This window comes from Micrasema longulum, unplaced genomic scaffold, assembly GCF_059751315.1.
Source record: "Micrasema longulum isolate JH-2025_06_02 unplaced genomic scaffold, ASM5975131v1 h1tg002339l, whole genome shotgun sequence".
NCBI classification, from domain to species: Eukaryota; Metazoa; Arthropoda; class Insecta; order Trichoptera; family Brachycentridae; genus Micrasema; species Micrasema longulum.
Genome location: NW_028279489.1, coordinates 84,286 through 102,380, shown reverse-complemented (window position 1 = coordinate 102,380; position 18,095 = coordinate 84,286). Strand labels below are relative to the sequence as shown.

Below are 18,095 nucleotides of genomic sequence, written 5' to 3'. Positions count from 1 at the left end.
TTGTTAATTTAGCCTTCCGCGTGTTTTTAACAGTGTAGGGAGTGTATCAACATTGAGGGACATTTCAAAAGAGATGCAGAACCACATTGATAAGGAAATATGGATGTCTAGACAATTTAGGGCTTTTTTAATGTGGTTGGATGGTTTAAGTGAGTATTTTTTACACCTACATTATTTTTTAAATAAAGGTCAATGCCCTGTAAATGCCTTCATATACGATTCCAATCTCATAAGGTTATTATTATAATTATTACAATTAATAATGTATGTAAGGCTATTTTTGTTAAAATCTTCTTTGGGGCGTTGTACAATTAATATTCTAAAGCGTCTTGCAGCTACAGAGAGTATGCACTATGAAGAGGTTTTTTTATGTTTACAAATAGGAGCTATGTTACACGTCCTGCAGCTTCAGAGCGCAAGGATGGTTTGTATTGTTGTCCCAAAACTTAAGAATAAAATAGTTTACATGTATGCAAGAAAAAATACCAAATGTCTTATTAAAATCGCATGGACGAATGGAATCTTTCAACGTATGTTGAAGTAACTCTTAAAAGTGGGAATCAAAGTCGTTTTACAAGGAAAATAAAACAGAGTGAAACGTAAATATGGTGATTTAATTAACACAAATAAAATGCAAATATTATAACAACGATTGTGACAAGAAATGTGCGAAACAATCTTTTTACGTCACTTTACCTATAACAGAAAGTGCCCTTTGGTTCAAATCAAAATGGCGGATTTATACCAATTTATAATATGAATTTCTTAGATACTCAGAACTAAGTCTTTTGTAAGAAAAACATATAAAAAACTTTGATGAATCCTCGTGACGGAATTTTGTCTATTGTAAAGTGTATTTTTATAACCTTCACTCAAATAGAAGTGCTTGCTTTTCACGAATGATTATACATACTAATTAAAGGCAATACATTTTAAATGCTATGTGTGGCCCTGGGTACGTATTCTGATGGGAAGTTAAAATTTATCTTCAATTTTATCTACAAAGTAAAATTAAGTTTTCCATATAAAAAATAGAATATGTTTACAATTTTTTTTCTAAACATGTTCAATTTCTGGTTACCGACGAAGATAAAGTTCAACGGAACTTTCATATAAATATGCACACTTTCATACATAAATATCGATATTAGTTTATACCGTCTGAGTATATAACGATGAAGATAGCTAGCTGTTCATAATCGCGGCCCTGAGGCCGCGATCATAAACGCTATCTTTATCGGTACGTATAGAGACGGTATAAAAGAAAATCGAAATTTATGTACGAAAATATGTATATTTGTATGAACATTCAAAGTATTTTCAACGATAACTTGTAATTGAACATGTTTAGAAAAAAAAATTAAAGATATTATATTTTTCATACAGAAAACATAATTTCACTTTGTAGATCCATTAGAATACGGACCCTGTATTTATACATAACAACGTATTGGTAGTTTTCAACTGCGATTTTTTTTTTTTTTTTGAAAAAGAAATATTTGCGTTCTAATGATTTACCCCAATTTTTAATTTTGAGGGCCATTTTCAACGAGTTTTAAATAACTCACTATTAGAAAATGGAATCAAGTTGGGGTATAGTGGGATTCGAACTAAAGACCTTTGGTCCGTGAGTTCGAGACACTAGCCACAGGACCACAACCCGATCATGAAACATGTTTTTTTTCATTTGAAACATGTTTTTTTTCCAAAATACATAACAATATGTACATGAATATAACACACTTGGAATAAAAAATGCGTTTACTAATGTCCTGACAAAAATAAAAGCACAGCTTTCAACTATAACAAATTTAACAAAACGGTACTTTTTATAATTAATTAAAAATAATATGCCTAATTCAAAAATAAGTTTTAATTTTGTCAGACTCTTTTATTACATTTATTTGGTTATTTTTGGTAAGAAATCAGTAAGTATTATTGTATATTAATGATAGCCATTTGTATCATTTTAGTTTATTTGATTTTTTCTTCTTCTTTTATTAGGTTCTCTGTTTGTAGGGCAGTTATTGCCAACAACAAAAAAAATATTTTCATTATATTACAGAAAATTTAAATCCGTGGAAGAAAATTGCGAAATTTACTAATTTCTATAAATCCGTCCAACAAGTCTTCTTCAGCTCCCTATTGTATGATGTCACTCCTGTCCAAAAAGTGGTCTTCTGGCAGTACCTGGCTGCCCTCCGCCTCGCTGAGGCAGGCCTGGATGGACTTCCCAGTCCTCACGGAGTCTGCCAGGGCCTGCTTCACGGCCTCCGTGTTCATGGTCCTCAGCCCCGTGGCCCAGCCCATGGCCGCCCAGATGCGGATGAAAGTGGTGCAGCAACCAGTGGCTACAATTAATAAAACACAGTAAAAATGTAACTAAACATCAAGGCTGGTTTTCCCGATCGGACTTGTTTCTTCCGTTTTACTAACAAACTTATGAACTAACATACCCTATCGCCGTCAGAATTGGGAAAATTGATTGAGGATGACAGACAAATTGACTATATATACTTAGGTTGTTTTGACGGCGATATGGGCATTGAAAGCAGTAAATAAAAAAAACAAATAATTCATCTTCATCGGATGGATACAATTTTTTTAATTGATTGAATAGGCAGTCATTTCGTAACACTTCATGATTATTTGTTTTTTCTATCATTTTTACCAACTCATATTACATTTAAACACCACTATGGTTCTGGAAGAATTCTTCCCATAAATGGATGTCTTTTTTTTTTAAGTAAAAAAAAGTTGGTAACGCAGAAAATATTTTTTTTTTCGTAATTACTTAGACTACGTAATTTATGTAGATTATACTATTTCAATCCTAATCCGCTAGAAATTCCTGTCTTAAGTCAGAACCATGAGTTCGACAAAAATTAAATAAATATAATGTGTAAATAAGCATAAATCCAATGAAACCATAAACTTTTTTTTGCATCACAAAAAGCCAGGTGGCCCAATTACAGCACATAATACCCGGGCTTGAGAAAAATAACATTCGACTTTTGTATTCTCACCGGGAATGGAACCCGGAACCTTCTGTGAGTGCGTCAAGTGTCTTAGCCAATACACCTCGGAGGCCGCCAACGATGATTAAAAACATAATTGAGAATGAATAAAAATGTAAATAAATGTAATGAAGGATGTTTCAAAAAAACGTGGCTCAGTTGGTTTTGGTTAGACGGCCAACCGCGGAACTGGCGTCGCGGGTTTGATTCCCGCTAGTCGCAAAAAATAATCCAAGAAAGGTTTTTTCTGAATAAGTCTGGGTGTTGGATGTATTTTTTCTTCCTTTTTCTTCATTCTAACTTCCTTCCAAATCCTTTCTTTTTTACCCGCTGACAACCCTCTAAAATAACAGCTTAGACGGTTATTCCTTGTTTAAAAAATGTATATATACGTAATATGGAATTCAATATAACAATATTTATAATGAAAGTATATTAATGTTATCTTTTTTAACTCCTGACAGACCTTAGTCCCATGTAGTTGTGACTTGCGTGACAACAAATGTAAAATAATAAGTTATTGGTGAATGTATAACTATACAAGAAAAAAATTGGCAGAGGAAGGACGAAAGCCGAGTGAACGCGGTCAAAATGCCATTTCTTAGACAAATATGTGGGAATGTATGATAGGGTTACTAATGATGAAATCAGGTGAGACTGTAAATTTGAGTCAGGTTTAATTAATAAGATTAAAAAAGGGTCTCTGAGATGATTTGGTCATGTAGAACGAATACATGATGGAAGGACGGTAAAACAAGTATATATGGCGAAAATAAACAGTAACGTGAGACGATGACGGCCAAGAAAGACGTGGCATGATCAGATAAACCAAAATCTTAAGTTTGGTCATGTCAAAAGCAGGCAGAACCGAAGGGCATGTATGACAAGATGTATTAGCCCCGCCACACCATGCTCCTTACGCTGCTCCTCACTCTGCTCCTCGCGCTGCCGCCCTCTTCCGATGTTGCCCTCTCTGCCCACACACTGCTCTACTCGCGCAATTAATCGCGGTGCTCCGCACTTGTCATTTGTCTTTGCCATACAATGGACGATGAAACTGTGGCAGCGTACGCGCTATGCATTTTTAGTATAGCTAATCATATCAATGTCATGCAAACATATATACGTCATTCAAAAATAAAGCGTGCGTCTTGTATGAGAGCTCAATGCGTACTGCGATCGCGCGATTGTGTGGCCAACCACTCGCGCTCATATTGCCGGAACTTTGACTCGCGCTCAAAAACTGACAAAATAGGGAGCGGCGGGCACGACGAAGAGCATGACGTGCGGCATGACGAGTAATTTTTATTTTTTATTTTATTTATTTCGAATACAAACAGATGTACAGGTTAAATGAATATTTAAAATATATATATATATATATATATATATATAAAATGTATACATAGTAGGGCCTGCCATCCAATTATATGTATTCACTAAATAATACTGTAATAAAGCGACGACGGCTTGAAGTTTAAACTATATAAATAATAAATATACTATATATTAAAATAAGATAAATATGGACAAAACAAGGAGATAGTGGAAAGGAAAAGAAGGAAATTGATAAGGAGTGGTAAAGGATGATTGAAGGAAAGTGAGAGTGGAAAATTGCATTTGATTTATTGATTAAACGAATTATGAATGAAGAGCATGAATCAAGCCTATTAATTCTCTTCTGTACATATTGTATGGAGTGTTAAATATATCGAGACTATTAAATTTTTTGTTAAATGTTTCACATATACGAGGGATTGTAGAATGTTTCCGATGATTAGTTTTAAATTTACGAATATAGAAAATATCAGAGAGTCTAGTTGGCCTGGAGGGGACACGGTAAGCAAGTAGATTAATGAGTTCCGGGGAATCGAATTTATTATTGACAATTTTATAAAGCAGGATCTGATCAAACATATCTCTTCTGTGTGCTAATGAAACAAGGTTATAAAATTTTAATGAAGCTAAATAATTTGGAAAATGCAAATGAAATTTGTATTCTAGTTTTTTCAGGAATTTTTTTTGAACATTCTCGATTCCACACTACGTCTCTGCCTCCTTTCCTCGCTACTTCCCATGCCACTCGTCGAGTGTGTGGCAGGCCCATATGAATGTGGAAGAAGCTAGAAATGTATGCCAGGATAGACGTGTATGGCGGTCTATTCTCTTTGCCTACCCCTACGGGGAAATAGTGTGCTGGTAGTAGTAGTTTATTTTTTAATCTCATTTATTATGGAGACACATCATGCAAAAATTTTAATAGTATTTCCATGCAGTTTTAGAAAAAACTTATTCGGGGACAAGCATACACCTTAAATATTGAAGCTGTCATTTTGGTCGAGGGACGAACATTAAATGTCATAAAACTTTGAGAATTTTATCTGGCAAAATTACTGCCCTCTCTATAATTCAACCGGGGTAAAAAAAAATACTGCTAGGTTAAAAATACTAGCGCAAACCTTACCATATGATCCATATTCTCCACTTTTGTAGTCCCAAGGAAGCATGTAATGATATTGGGGCCAGTTACTCTTGGTTAGTATGAAAACCATATTTGTATCTGCAGGATACCTGGAAAGAAAAACATGAGAAAAATCGTGTAAATAAGTATAGTAAAAACTATTCAATTTATGTTGGAATGCTGAAATCATTCTTTTGAGTTGAAATATACGGAAAATACTTACTTTTCTCCAGGTTTGAGACCCCAAACCAGGACTCCGCTGTTTATGAACCAGGCGGCGTGGAGGACGATGGCATACCGGAGAAAGCCAACGATAAAGACGGAGTTCATGATGGACTCTCCCCAGTACTCCACGGGAGCATTGATGGGAAGAAGCAGGAACACGATAGGGTAGAGCAACCAGAAATAGAACCTGAATCATAAATACATAAAGTGAACGAAAATTATAAGGGATGCTATGTTGACAAGATATATTATCTACAATAATGTCATGATCATGAGATAAATAGTAAGCAGTTCTAAACTGTTGGCTGGTGCACAGCTCGAACTTACATTAATTCAATTTTACTTTAATTATAATATTTTGATAGCAGGACATCTAGTTACTTTAATAATGTGTTCACAGTTAAAGCACTCTATTGCTCACTTGTTCGTCCTTTTTTAGAATATTTATGTTTTAGTGATCTGGTCTCCCTTCTATGTAGGCCGGATAGATAATATCGAATCGGTGCAACATCGCTGGCTAAGAAAAGTAGCATGGATGATCGGCTTCGAGAGGGGAGATTACACTCACGGAGAAATGGAGTCAATGTTAAAAATCTCAAGTCTACAAAAACGTAGAAATAACATTGACTCTATATTTATGTTTAATTTGGTAAATGGCTTAATTGATGAACCATCGTTACTGGAACAAGCGGCATTCAATGTTCCGATCCGCCGGTTGCGAAATAATAATGTGCTGTTCCTTACAGTTGTACAGCGTTGTACAGCACAAACAATGGCTTGCATGCACCAATGTCCTGATTGCGCCGTATTGTAAACTCCAGACAAGATCTGGACTTTTTTGGTGTTAGTCTTTCTATATTTAAACAATCACTAAGATAGACCAGATCTTGAGGTAGTAATTAATATTTTATCTTTTGTCCTAGCTTTAATTTTCTTTAGTTGTATTTTATTTAAATTGTACCTGTATGTAATGTAACGAAATTTGTTTGCCAATGAACTAAATAAGTCCGTAAATATATAAAACATATCACAATACGTTTGATATAATAAGTACACAAAAAAAATACAAATAATTATATTAAACATCCGCGTGTTCAAGAAATTTGAAGACTTTCAAATTACCAGACCGTATTTGTAAATGTATTCGACCAAATGTACACTGGTAAATAATAATTATTTCTAATGTTGGTACTAGAGTTTTGGCATTGTCAGCGAATATTTTTTTGCAAATAAAATACTCTAATATTTTTTTATTTCATTCCTTGGATTGTGAATGTGGTAAACATATTATCTGCAACCTTCTGCAGGTCTTACTGGCCACAATAAAATGTCTTTGCCTCATTTTGATGATCTCAATGATAATTATGTGCGCAAAGGGTAAACATGAATATTACTTGTGTTGGAACATGATGATTTGATCACTCTCCAGGTCGGAGACATCGATTTTTTTCGCCAACTCTTTCTGCTTGGGGCTGAGGGACTGCAGGTGAGTGAAGAAGTGTGCGAAGCTGAATCCTTTATTGTGATTATAAGGGTCTAAATCTGTCCCGAAGGTTTCGTGATGAAGGCGGTGGTCAACTACCCAGTTGTAGATTGATCCCTGAAACAAATTACTTATTTTTCAAGAAACAAACAATTAAAAACACTTTGATACCGACAATATTTTAAGAAAAAAAAGATTAACTGATGAAGTTTTTAAATACGTAATGTCCCGGTTTGAACTGTTTGGTAAAAAAAAAACAAATGATCATAACAAATATCATTCGCATAATTTATTTATCTGCACCCAATATTAAGAAGGGTATTAACAGTAGGGTAAACTGTTAAGTTTCAATTTTTAGGTTTTAAGTTAAGTTCTTGTGAGCATATGCGATGCCAAAAAATTAATAGCTATTTAATTAAACATTGTTTTCTGTCACTCTTTCGCAAATGCCTCCCCGATAATATGTGAAAAAGACAACTGCACCTCGGACTAATTTTGTCCAACTAAAATCAACAAAATCAACATTTCGCTGTCCCGTTTTCCGCACACCAAAACTGAAACTATTTTTTTTTGTTTGTACGAAAGAGTCATACAATAAATTACCGGACAAAACTAAGCAAAAGCCTAAGACAACCTTTACAAAAGACGTTAAAAATATTATCAATAACAGTAGAATATGAATTTCAGAAGTAAAAATATTTTGTTAAATGCATGTAACCCGTAAGATGAATTTAAAAATTTTAAATAAAGGAGAACAATAAAATTTTCTATGTCGTTTTTTTTTCCTTTATTCAAAATTAATTATCTTATTTGTATTGTATTTGTCCGAAGACGACATAAAAAATGGGTTTTTGGATAGGCCGAGCTCTCATTAGAAACAATTGATTAAAAAAGCAAAACTATGGAGATAAATGGAGATAAATATGTATAGAATGTAACAATTATTGCTTTAGTACCAATCCAAGGAGAAAATACGTTTGTATGAAGAATAGTAAGACCTTGTTTCTCTTAAGACTAAGAATGTCTCCATATTGAAATAAACACTGAAAAGATTGTCATGTTTGTATTTTTTTATCAAAATCAATGCCAGAATAGTAAATGCTACAGTATAGTAAAGTGATCATCACCAGCTAATGAAAGATCATAAACGAAACGAATCATAAAAGAAAGTGTAAATCTTGATAAAATCTTTCGATAGTCAAATTTCTGGACACATTTAAAATATTGTTGATGTATCCAATATTCTGATTATAGAGAATAACATTGAAATTTCAGTATCAATTCAAAGGTAATAATTATACTCGACCCTTAAAGATACATCGCAGATTACTCACGAACGTCGCTGATGTTCAAAATTGATTCACGAATATAATCAAATGGGTTTTACTACCAATAAACTGATCATTATACAATATAAGAGACCGTATCAATCTCGAGATGTTAATGACAAATAATTAATTTACAAGAAACAGATATGTGAATGTACAGGTATAATATATACATCAACAAGTTATCCTGTCGTTTATGGGATTTAATAAATTATTTATTGATGCTTTTGTAGATACGGTAATTGAATGCCTCTTTACGGTTTATGCCTTTTTGGTTTTATGGTCTTCTATACTTAACAATATTTTGAGTTTTCTTCTTTTGGTCTTTTGTATTTATCAATTTTTGTAGATAAGGACAGGATTTCCCCCGTTAACCCTCTAACTGCGTTATATATACTCTATAGTTGGATAATTTATATAGCTTCATTTTTGTAAAATCCACCTCAAGGGCGCTATACAATAAATAAGTATCCCTGCACGTCTTGCAGCTATAGAGCGCATGGACGATTGGGATTCTAGTTTCTCCTTTCCAATTATGATATATTTAAATTTTAACACATAGGAACTAGGTTACAGCACGTCTTGCAGCTACAGAGCGCATGGACGGTAAGTAATCTAGTCCCCATTTACATTTTGTTTTAATTTGACAATGAAGTAAATTGTTTGAATGATATTAAAATAAAAACATTAAAAAAACTAATTTAAAAAAAATGAGTTGATAATAAGTCTTGCAGCTACTGAGCGCATGGAGTGTTGAAATTTAAGAACCCATTTACAAAATTTATGGTTGATAACATTTACATATTGAAGCAAGATTACCTATCGTTCTGCAGTTACAAAGCGCATGGACGAGTGGAATTATAGCAACTTGAAATTATATTAATAAATTTAAAAAAAATAAACATTAAGAAGAGTAGATAATTTGTCAAGTGTTCATGCAAAAAAGCAAACAATAAATAAATAAAGCACTGTTACAACATTATGGTTAAGAAAGGAAGATATCCGAAGGTTAGCTATTGTAGACCGTAGGTATCGTAGCCGGACATGTGGCCAACAGGCTGCTCGCTTATTCCTGGAATTGCTGTAACCGAGGGATGGTGCGCATTGTTCCGATGACTTGGTGTCTATTTTGGTCTGAATTGTTTCATTAGTTAATTATCTTATATCAAGATACATTATAAAACATTTTCACAGTATTTAGGAACACTGAAAAATTGCGTGTTATTATTTATTAATAAAAGTAGGTTTATAGTACATGTAAAAAAAAGTAATAGTATGCATAAATAAGCTTTTTTTCAAATGTATAAATTTGTGATGTCTGTATTTTCCCAATTCCGGCAATTTATGTGCATAATTTTTCATAAAGATAGTAATTACCTAAGTAGGTGAACAATGAATTCAAATTAACACGAAAGGTCAGATATTTTTTTTAAATTTAGATTTAGAAAATGACGAAATAAGAACGGTTTGTTACAAAAACAAGTAACAAACACGAATTAAATTGAGTATTAAACTAAATAAAAGTTATGGAACGCGTATTTTAGGTACATATATTTAACAGTCAGTAAGGTGTATGTTAACCGAATAAGTTATTTTATACAAGTATTTGGACCTTTGAAGTGGCTGTGGCTGAAGCGGTGGTGAAAGGATTGGCCGACTATTGTCGTTTCCAGGGGGCGCCAGATTGCTTAGTTTAGTAATTTCGATTTCCTTCGTGTTTCTAAGTTGCTTGGTTTTATATTTAAAAAAGCCACCTTTCATCTCTCATCTCACAAATAATTTTTCAATAAAGAATACCCATATTGAATTCGGTGTTTGAAAAAATATTAAAAAATATTATTTCAATTTAAAAGTCCTAAAAATCTCTTAGTTCAAGAGTTTTTTTCCCGAGAAAAAATCCCTTAGTCCTTTAAATACTTTTTTAAAATCTCTGAGTCTTGACCTTAGGGTTAAGTCTACTTTTTTACAAGCAATAATTTTGTTACTAAACATGTAACAATTGTGTATTTTTGACCTTAAAGTAAGGAAGAAGAAAAAACTTTACAATGCGTATTTTCAATTTTCCGAAATTCTGTCATTTAACATTTCAGGAACAAAATAAACACTTAAACTTGAAATATTTCAGAACTACAAAAATGGACTTAGGCATTTTTTAATTTGGGCATCCAAATGCACTTCTGAAATATACCCCTAATATATTCGTTAAATTCTGCTTCTCATTATTTATATAGCGCCACTCCTCGGTACAGGTCAACAGTAGTTTTAAAAATGATTTTTAGCTGCTGTAAAACCACTGCATTTTCTTACACTGCGTTTTCTATCAACACCCTTGAAATTTTGTGAATCTTTTTCAGATTAAAATGTCCAAAGTATTCGGGCTTTCTTTTCTCAATTGTGTTAATATTTATCTTTTCTCGCAATCGTTGAATTAATTCTCAAAGTTCTATTGACTTTTATTTTGACAATGTAAATTACGACATCGCCATCGGCGTGTCGTATGGTTACAATTAAGAAACCTCGAATCAAACATTCCGATGAATCAAATTATTATTATAATTGGTTTCTGAATATTCAATAAGCGAAATTTTGATTGTATTATGGACGCAGTACGGCACCTCGGGCAAATGATAAGAATTTTGATTCAAGTCCGGTAGATTTCACTTTCGACGGGAATATTGAAATGAACGCCACTTTGTAGCAAGTATCGTCTTCACTATAATTGCCTAGTTGCATATGTTATGCTTATTCCTTCTCGTTGTTTACGCTGCCTGTTTAACAAAACTAAGCCAAAATTAAAAAAAAATAAAAAATTATCGTATTTTTTAATGTTTTGTAATTTAGCAATTACTCCGCACGTAACGTCATTTTGTCGGAGAGTTTTGCTGATTGTAGAGTTGTTTTCCAAGAAACCGAAAATCTATCACAACACACTATCATTGGTTTATCCGAGTGACCTTGTGACGTAGTTCGAATTGGACATACTCAAACATGGTTAATTTTCATTTAAATATTTTTTTCATACATTTCCGAGAAACTTCACAATGAGGAAGTTTAGTAATTATTTTAGACTATTAAACTAGGCCAATTTTTTTATATTTTATTATGTTCCGTATTATCAGCGTTATTTTATTTTATTAGGTAATTCAACAAAAATACATACTAGACGTGATTCGTCGCTACAATTTCATATGCATATATTTTATTCAATTATAGAATTAACTACACAAAAAAGATAGAATTACATTTGTTGTTTTTTTAAAATTCAGTACACAATACAGTGGAAAATAAGTTGTACGTGTGTTCTTATTATCTAAGATTTATTCCTCTGATATTATTCGCAAAAGTTGGAAGAGTATAATGAAAAATGTAAATTATGATTTTTTAAAGTTTTGTATTTTTGAAATTACTTTGCGCGTGACGTCTCAAGTTCTCTTCCCCTTCTTCGATTGGTCAGTTGACTTACCGTAAGCCGGAAATCTACCACAACTCTCTTATCATTGGTTGATAAGGAAGAACTAGTGACGTCATGCAAAGTAGTTTACTTTTATTGAAATCATTGCTTTTTTTCATACATTTTCAAGAAACTTCGCATTCAATTCATGTTCTAATTTTTACCGCGCGTAAGAATACATCTTTGTATCCAATTTCCCGAAGTGCTGAACATCCTAATTAAATACTCTAATTTTTACCACATGTAAGAAAATATTTTTATGTCCGATTTTCCGTAGCATTGAACTTCTTCATTGGAGTTAATGAAGTGCTTTCTGCACCACTATGTGCGAATTGGGAAATGGATAAAGATGATGAATATGTATTGCTTAGTGATATAGTATTTTCAATATTTTAGAATTGTAGTATATATACACAGCTTAGCCTACATGATACTAGTATATATGTTTTTTTTTTTTTATTGATAATGTTTTGTAAATATTGACAATTATATTAAATAAAATAAATAATACTTATTAGACGAAAAGGACAAAACAAAAAAAACGAAACGAAATACCGCACCAAAAAAAAAACAACCGCCTGTGCGTGTCGTAGGATTACATGTTTGCTATGGAAAAGCATGATTGAAATGAAAATAAATTATTTATTTTTGCAGCTACTGGTTGGATTGGAAAATCCATTTAAAACAGAAAAAGCTAAGTAACGGCTTAAATATACAAATGAGAGAAAATGTGTTTAAAATAAATAAATCTGGTATTATCAAGTATCTTATTCTTAGAGGGGGGGGGTTAGTGCTTTGGTTTAAGCTCCCAACGTCACTACGACCTGTAAAGATCTATTATGACGGTCCCCGTAAATAATTATCGCCCTCTAACCCCAGGTATTTAAAGAACCTGGCTAGTGTGTGATAGGTGGAAGTTCTTATTTTGCTAAATCTTTCCCCACAAGCCCAGATCCGTAAAGTATAGGGCTATTAGGTAGGGGCAAGCTCTTTAACATCCTCAGGTTACACCAGTGGTTCCTCTGAGGATAAGGCTTCTTTCATGATGTAAAACATCACATTCACATATAATGTGTATAGGCGTTTCCTCATCTGTACAGCACAACCTACATCTAGAACATATCTTTAACTTCCTTTAAAAGTGAAATTTCCAAAAATAATTCAACTTATGATGTTGCGCCTTGAATCCGCAGCCTATATTATGCAGGTGATGTGCAGTTCTGTATGTAGGCACATAATAAATGAACACTGTATGGTCAACTATAGTTGTATTATTTATTGTAATGTGCAACTGTGTGACCAATATTCATTTACATTTCTAGTAATATTATAAGTTTTGTATGATTAGTTATTTTATGTTATGTATAATTTTTATGTGACAACATTTACAATAACAATATTATGTGGAAGCCTCTAATTGGACTTTATGATATGTATTTATGGTATAATTGATTCTTATAAATGTATAAATGTCTGTTGGCTTTCCAATGAAATAAAATAAAATAAATAAATAGAAGTTTCAGAAAGATTCATTCTAGCAACGTGTTTGTTCAATTTTCAGTGCCCTATAAGGGCTTTAATGATAACCTTCACTTGATTTTGGCTGAGCTTTATTAGGTCAAAGGCAAACCTTTGCGAGTACCTTTGCAGTTCCTTTGCATGGTGTTGGCTTTTTGCCAAAATATTTTACTCTGTTTCCTATCAAGTATCACTTATTGTTTTATTAAAATTTGTATAGTTACCTGTCCAACTAAAGTCTGGCATATCATGAGTATTATCTTGAGTGGAGTGGAGGCCTTGTACGCGCCATGGGCCCATAGTCTGTGTGCCCCACTTGTGGATCCCAAGATTCCAAACAGCGATAATACCAAACCTAGAATATTTAAAAAAATTAATTACTTTTCTTTTTATTTTTACACAACAACAGACCAGAGGACCCAAAAACAGTGGTGAATTGCAGCACAGAATATTCAGGTTTGAAAAAAATCACATTCTTTTTTTGTGTTCTACCGGGAATCGAACCCGGAATCTTCCATTTGTAAGTCAAGTGTCTTAGCCATTACACCACGGAGACCGCGATTGAAAAGAAACAAGCGAAATAAGCACACAATTTTTAACATAATATTTGCAATGAAAATCATTAGTTTCTTAACGTTAATGATAAAATTAGCATCGTTAAAATTAATAAAGTTATTGTATAATAACTATATCAACAAGGTTTTCTATGATACTGAAAACGAGAATATCATTGATATAATTAATATTTGGTAAATGTTTATTGTTGGAATAGTTTGTGAAAGATTTTACAAAAAAAGACTAAACTAACATCTCAATCCATAATAATTTTTAATCAATCAATAAGTTCAGTGCCACGGAAAATTGAATATAAAAATTGTTTTCCTACACGCACACGCTGCAAAAATTAAAGCATTTAATTGTACGGCACGGCGCAGTTTCTCGAAAATATAAAACAGGTTTTAATCAAAACGAACTACATACTTTGAATGACGTCAAAGGTCTTGTAAATCAATCAATCAATTACAGCGTTGAAATATGTTGTGATAGATTTCCGGTTCCCGGAAAGCAATTTTTCAACGTTTAGTATGTATTGATAGCTACGGGGCTCTACTTTTAAATGTCACGAAAACTCACCGACGAGAATAAATGACTTTATGGGCGAAGTAATTTCAAAATTACATCACTTTGAAAAACCATAGCGATGAGAATACGGTACATAAATTTTTATATTTTTTTTGGTGTAACCTACTCTACTACTTTAGGAATTACACTGGCTGCGTTTTCCACAAAGGGTGGAATACAAACTATGTTGGCTTACGTATAGGTACGTCATTGTATAATATTTCATATGAACTAGCTGTGAAACTAAGATTGAAGTGATTTTTTGTCATTCTCTCGTAGATACCTCCCTGATACTGTGCGAAAAAGACAACTGCACGTCGGACTGATTATGCCTAACTAAATAAACAAAATTGACGTTACATTCTCTCGTTTTCCGCACCTCTTAACTGAACCGAATTTGATGTTTATTTTTAGAAAGAGTATAACAATGAAATTTTGTGTTGGCACCTTTGGATTTTAAAAAAATAGTTATCATTTGTATGTACTTACTGTACGTCCGAAGACAGCAGATAAAACTGGGCGCTTTTACGATTTTTTGGATGGTTCTAGTTCCCATAGTAAATAATTTATCAAAAAAGCAAAACGATAAAGATGGTAAAGTCAATAGTAAATATCTATATGCGCCAAAAAAACATTGCTCTCGTGTCATAATCCAAGGAAAAAATACGGTAATACGTTTGTATGAAGAAAAGTGAGCCCGCGTTTCCTATTAAAACCTACCTATTCTCTTAATCGTTTGAATAAATACATGAAATATGAGGACGAAATGAATGGTTTTAATAAAAAAATACATATAATTCCATAATTATAATTTTTTTACTAATTGTATCAGATTGTAAAGCGCTCTTGAAGAAAATGGCGCTATTTATGTTATCCATAAAAATAGTAACCCCGCGTATTTACTCGTAGTAAGATACTAATATATATTATACGTTTATAATAGTAGTTTGCATAAGCGATTAGAAGCAGGTATTTTAGTATTGAACCTTTACTTTGTATTTTGTATATTTGACTTCACGACCGACATAAATTACCATAAATTATTTGCAATTATATTAATACCGAACATATTCGTATTTTACTGGATAAAGTAAAACAAACTTATAACTTCTTACTATCATTAATTAAATTACGAAATAAGCTGGCATTATCATCCACAATTATAATTCCGCGAAAACCCTATTTACTATTAATAAATATCAGAATAAGTTTAAATTGAATGAAATAACTACACTTAATAATGATCTTGAGTAAATCCCGGAATAACACTCAAGTAATTTCCCAAGAAAAGTCCCGGAAACACTTATTTAAAAATATGTTTTGCAGTTCCTGGACTACCAACTGAAACGTAAGATAAAAATAATCAAGATATGCGGCAGTTGATGGACCAATAAACTGCCACGTGGAATGATGATATATATATTTTTTTAATAACTCCAATGATAACGGCTTTTATGCACAGTAGAATCATTTCAAAATATATGTTTCTGTTTTATTTGTATGTATTTTTTTCCATCTGTATTTTGTATTTATTTAGCTTATCGCTTTAGAGTTTACAAATATATAAACCTAATGAGATAATAATTGAGAAAAATGTAAAAGCCCGCGGAGGGCTTGTAAAATATTTATGTAAAATAAAATACTTCTTCATATGAAAAACGCATGTTGCCTAGGAAAAAAAACGTGGATAAAACGAAGATATTATATTTTGAAAATCTCAAGACACCAAAATCAATCAATGTCGTATTTTTTTATTGACATAAAAAGTATTCACGTAAAGCAAAAAATGTCTAAATTTGTAGATTTATTCAATAAAGTGTACAATATAACACAACTGTCCATTACACTGTACAAATATAATTAGCATTTATAAACGCATGTTTAAAAAAAGTTCACAATAGATTAAAAAGGTACAATAATTATTAGTCCATAAAAATTAAAGCAAACAAAGACAACTTAACTGAAAAAAAAAAATTAACTGAAATAAAACAGCAACAATGTGAAGAGAAAAAATGTAGACAACTAAATTCATAAAGAAATCATTAATATAAATTATGATACATAGAGAAAGAGTCTAAAACTGGTAATCCCAGCATGGAAAAGATCCACCTCTTTCGTAGGCTGTTGAACAGACCAATCATCCCCTTTACAGGCATAATAAAAATATTTTTTTGTTGATAATTTGTAATGTACTGAACTTTGGAATAATAAACGAATAAAAAAAATGATAGAAGCAGGTGTAATAGCATAATGATTCGATGTCATAATGCCACGATAATACAAAATGTAACAAAAACAGTATAAAACCATTTAAGTGCATTGTTGCGCTGAAATTGCATGCCTAGAGTGACCTTGTCGCAGGTTGAGTGCAAGAAAAGGCTGAAATTGACGGGATTTTCGCTAGATGAAAAGAGTTGGAATGTTATTGTTTAGGTTTAAGACTGCGGTATTTTCAAAGATTATGCGAATAATTATTAGTCATTGAAAACGCACACTATGATAAATGTATTTACATATTTCGCGCAGCTGATAAAATAGTCGTAACTCGAAAAAAAATGTGATTTTGGGTATTTTTTTCATTTCTTATTTATATACGCCCAGAGGACTTTTACATGACAGGTATAAAATTTAAATTAAAGATTTTTATTTTATTACAAGTTAACATGTAGGTACTTGTATAATAAACAAGAATAAGAATAAAGTATCAAATGATATTTTGCTTTATAAATATAAAGATTCAATTCTATATATAAGTAAGTAGGTACATAATTAAAATTATAATAGGCTTAGGGGAAAACACGAAGTTTCAAGTAGGTAATATGCGTAGATAAGCAAAACAGAAATAGTCAGAGTGATTTTTACAGAGGGCCTAAATCAGCAAAAGTCTAAGTTTCGAGAATACATGTCTCGGAAGAAACTTGGGTGTGTAAATTGAGAATCGAGATAAATACATTTTCCCTCATGTGTGTTCAGCGAAATTGTGGATTCTTGTTTAACATTCAGGTAGATTAAAGTAAGTTTTAGATGCTTGTTTTTTTAAAAATCCTTAATTTAACTGAACACACACAAAAGAAGTTTAAATCTCTCTCCTCTAAAGTGGTCAAATTTGAGTTACGCGGTGTTGGATTGCCGTCTCACATGACAATATTACAAAGAAAATTACACGTTTTATATAGAATGAATGAGGCTAGAAATATTAAGATATTTTAACATCATTTATACGTGTCACTTAAACCGAGAGAATAGGATATTATTTGCATTTTATTTAAATTTAAATAATGCTTTACATTGCGCAAAACTTATTAACATATTGCACTAATAGTAATATGAAAATGGCTAAAGATGGTTATAAATTATGAAGTTTATAATAGTTACGTGTCTAAATTGTCATATTTATTCATTTCATCATCATTAAACCCTTATAAAATAAATGCAGCGTATCTCTATCGTACGTTATCGTATACAGGAATGTAATGTGATTAGTCTTACG

At 32.1% G+C, this 18,095-nt stretch overlaps 1 protein-coding gene across 1 annotated transcript in view; it reads right to left on the bottom strand.

Moving 5' to 3' along the window:
* Window positions 1-596: 596 nt before the first annotated feature.
* The window catches only part of LOC148272410 (acyl-CoA Delta-9 desaturase), a 32,824-nt gene continuing 15,325 nt past the window's right edge, over window positions 597-18,095 (bottom strand). Inside the window, exons 3-7 of the mRNA XM_088240079.1 lie at window positions 13,708-13,838; window positions 7,098-7,303; window positions 5,702-5,890; window positions 5,482-5,588; window positions 597-2,351 (exon numbers count right to left, since the gene is read on the bottom strand). Coding sequence (XP_088096205.1) covers window positions 2,143-2,351; window positions 5,482-5,588; window positions 5,702-5,890; window positions 7,098-7,303; window positions 13,708-13,838 — 842 coding nt within the window. The 3' untranslated portion in view covers window positions 597-2,142. The remainder of the gene's footprint in view (window positions 2,352-5,481; window positions 5,589-5,701; window positions 5,891-7,097; window positions 7,304-13,707; window positions 13,839-18,095) is intronic.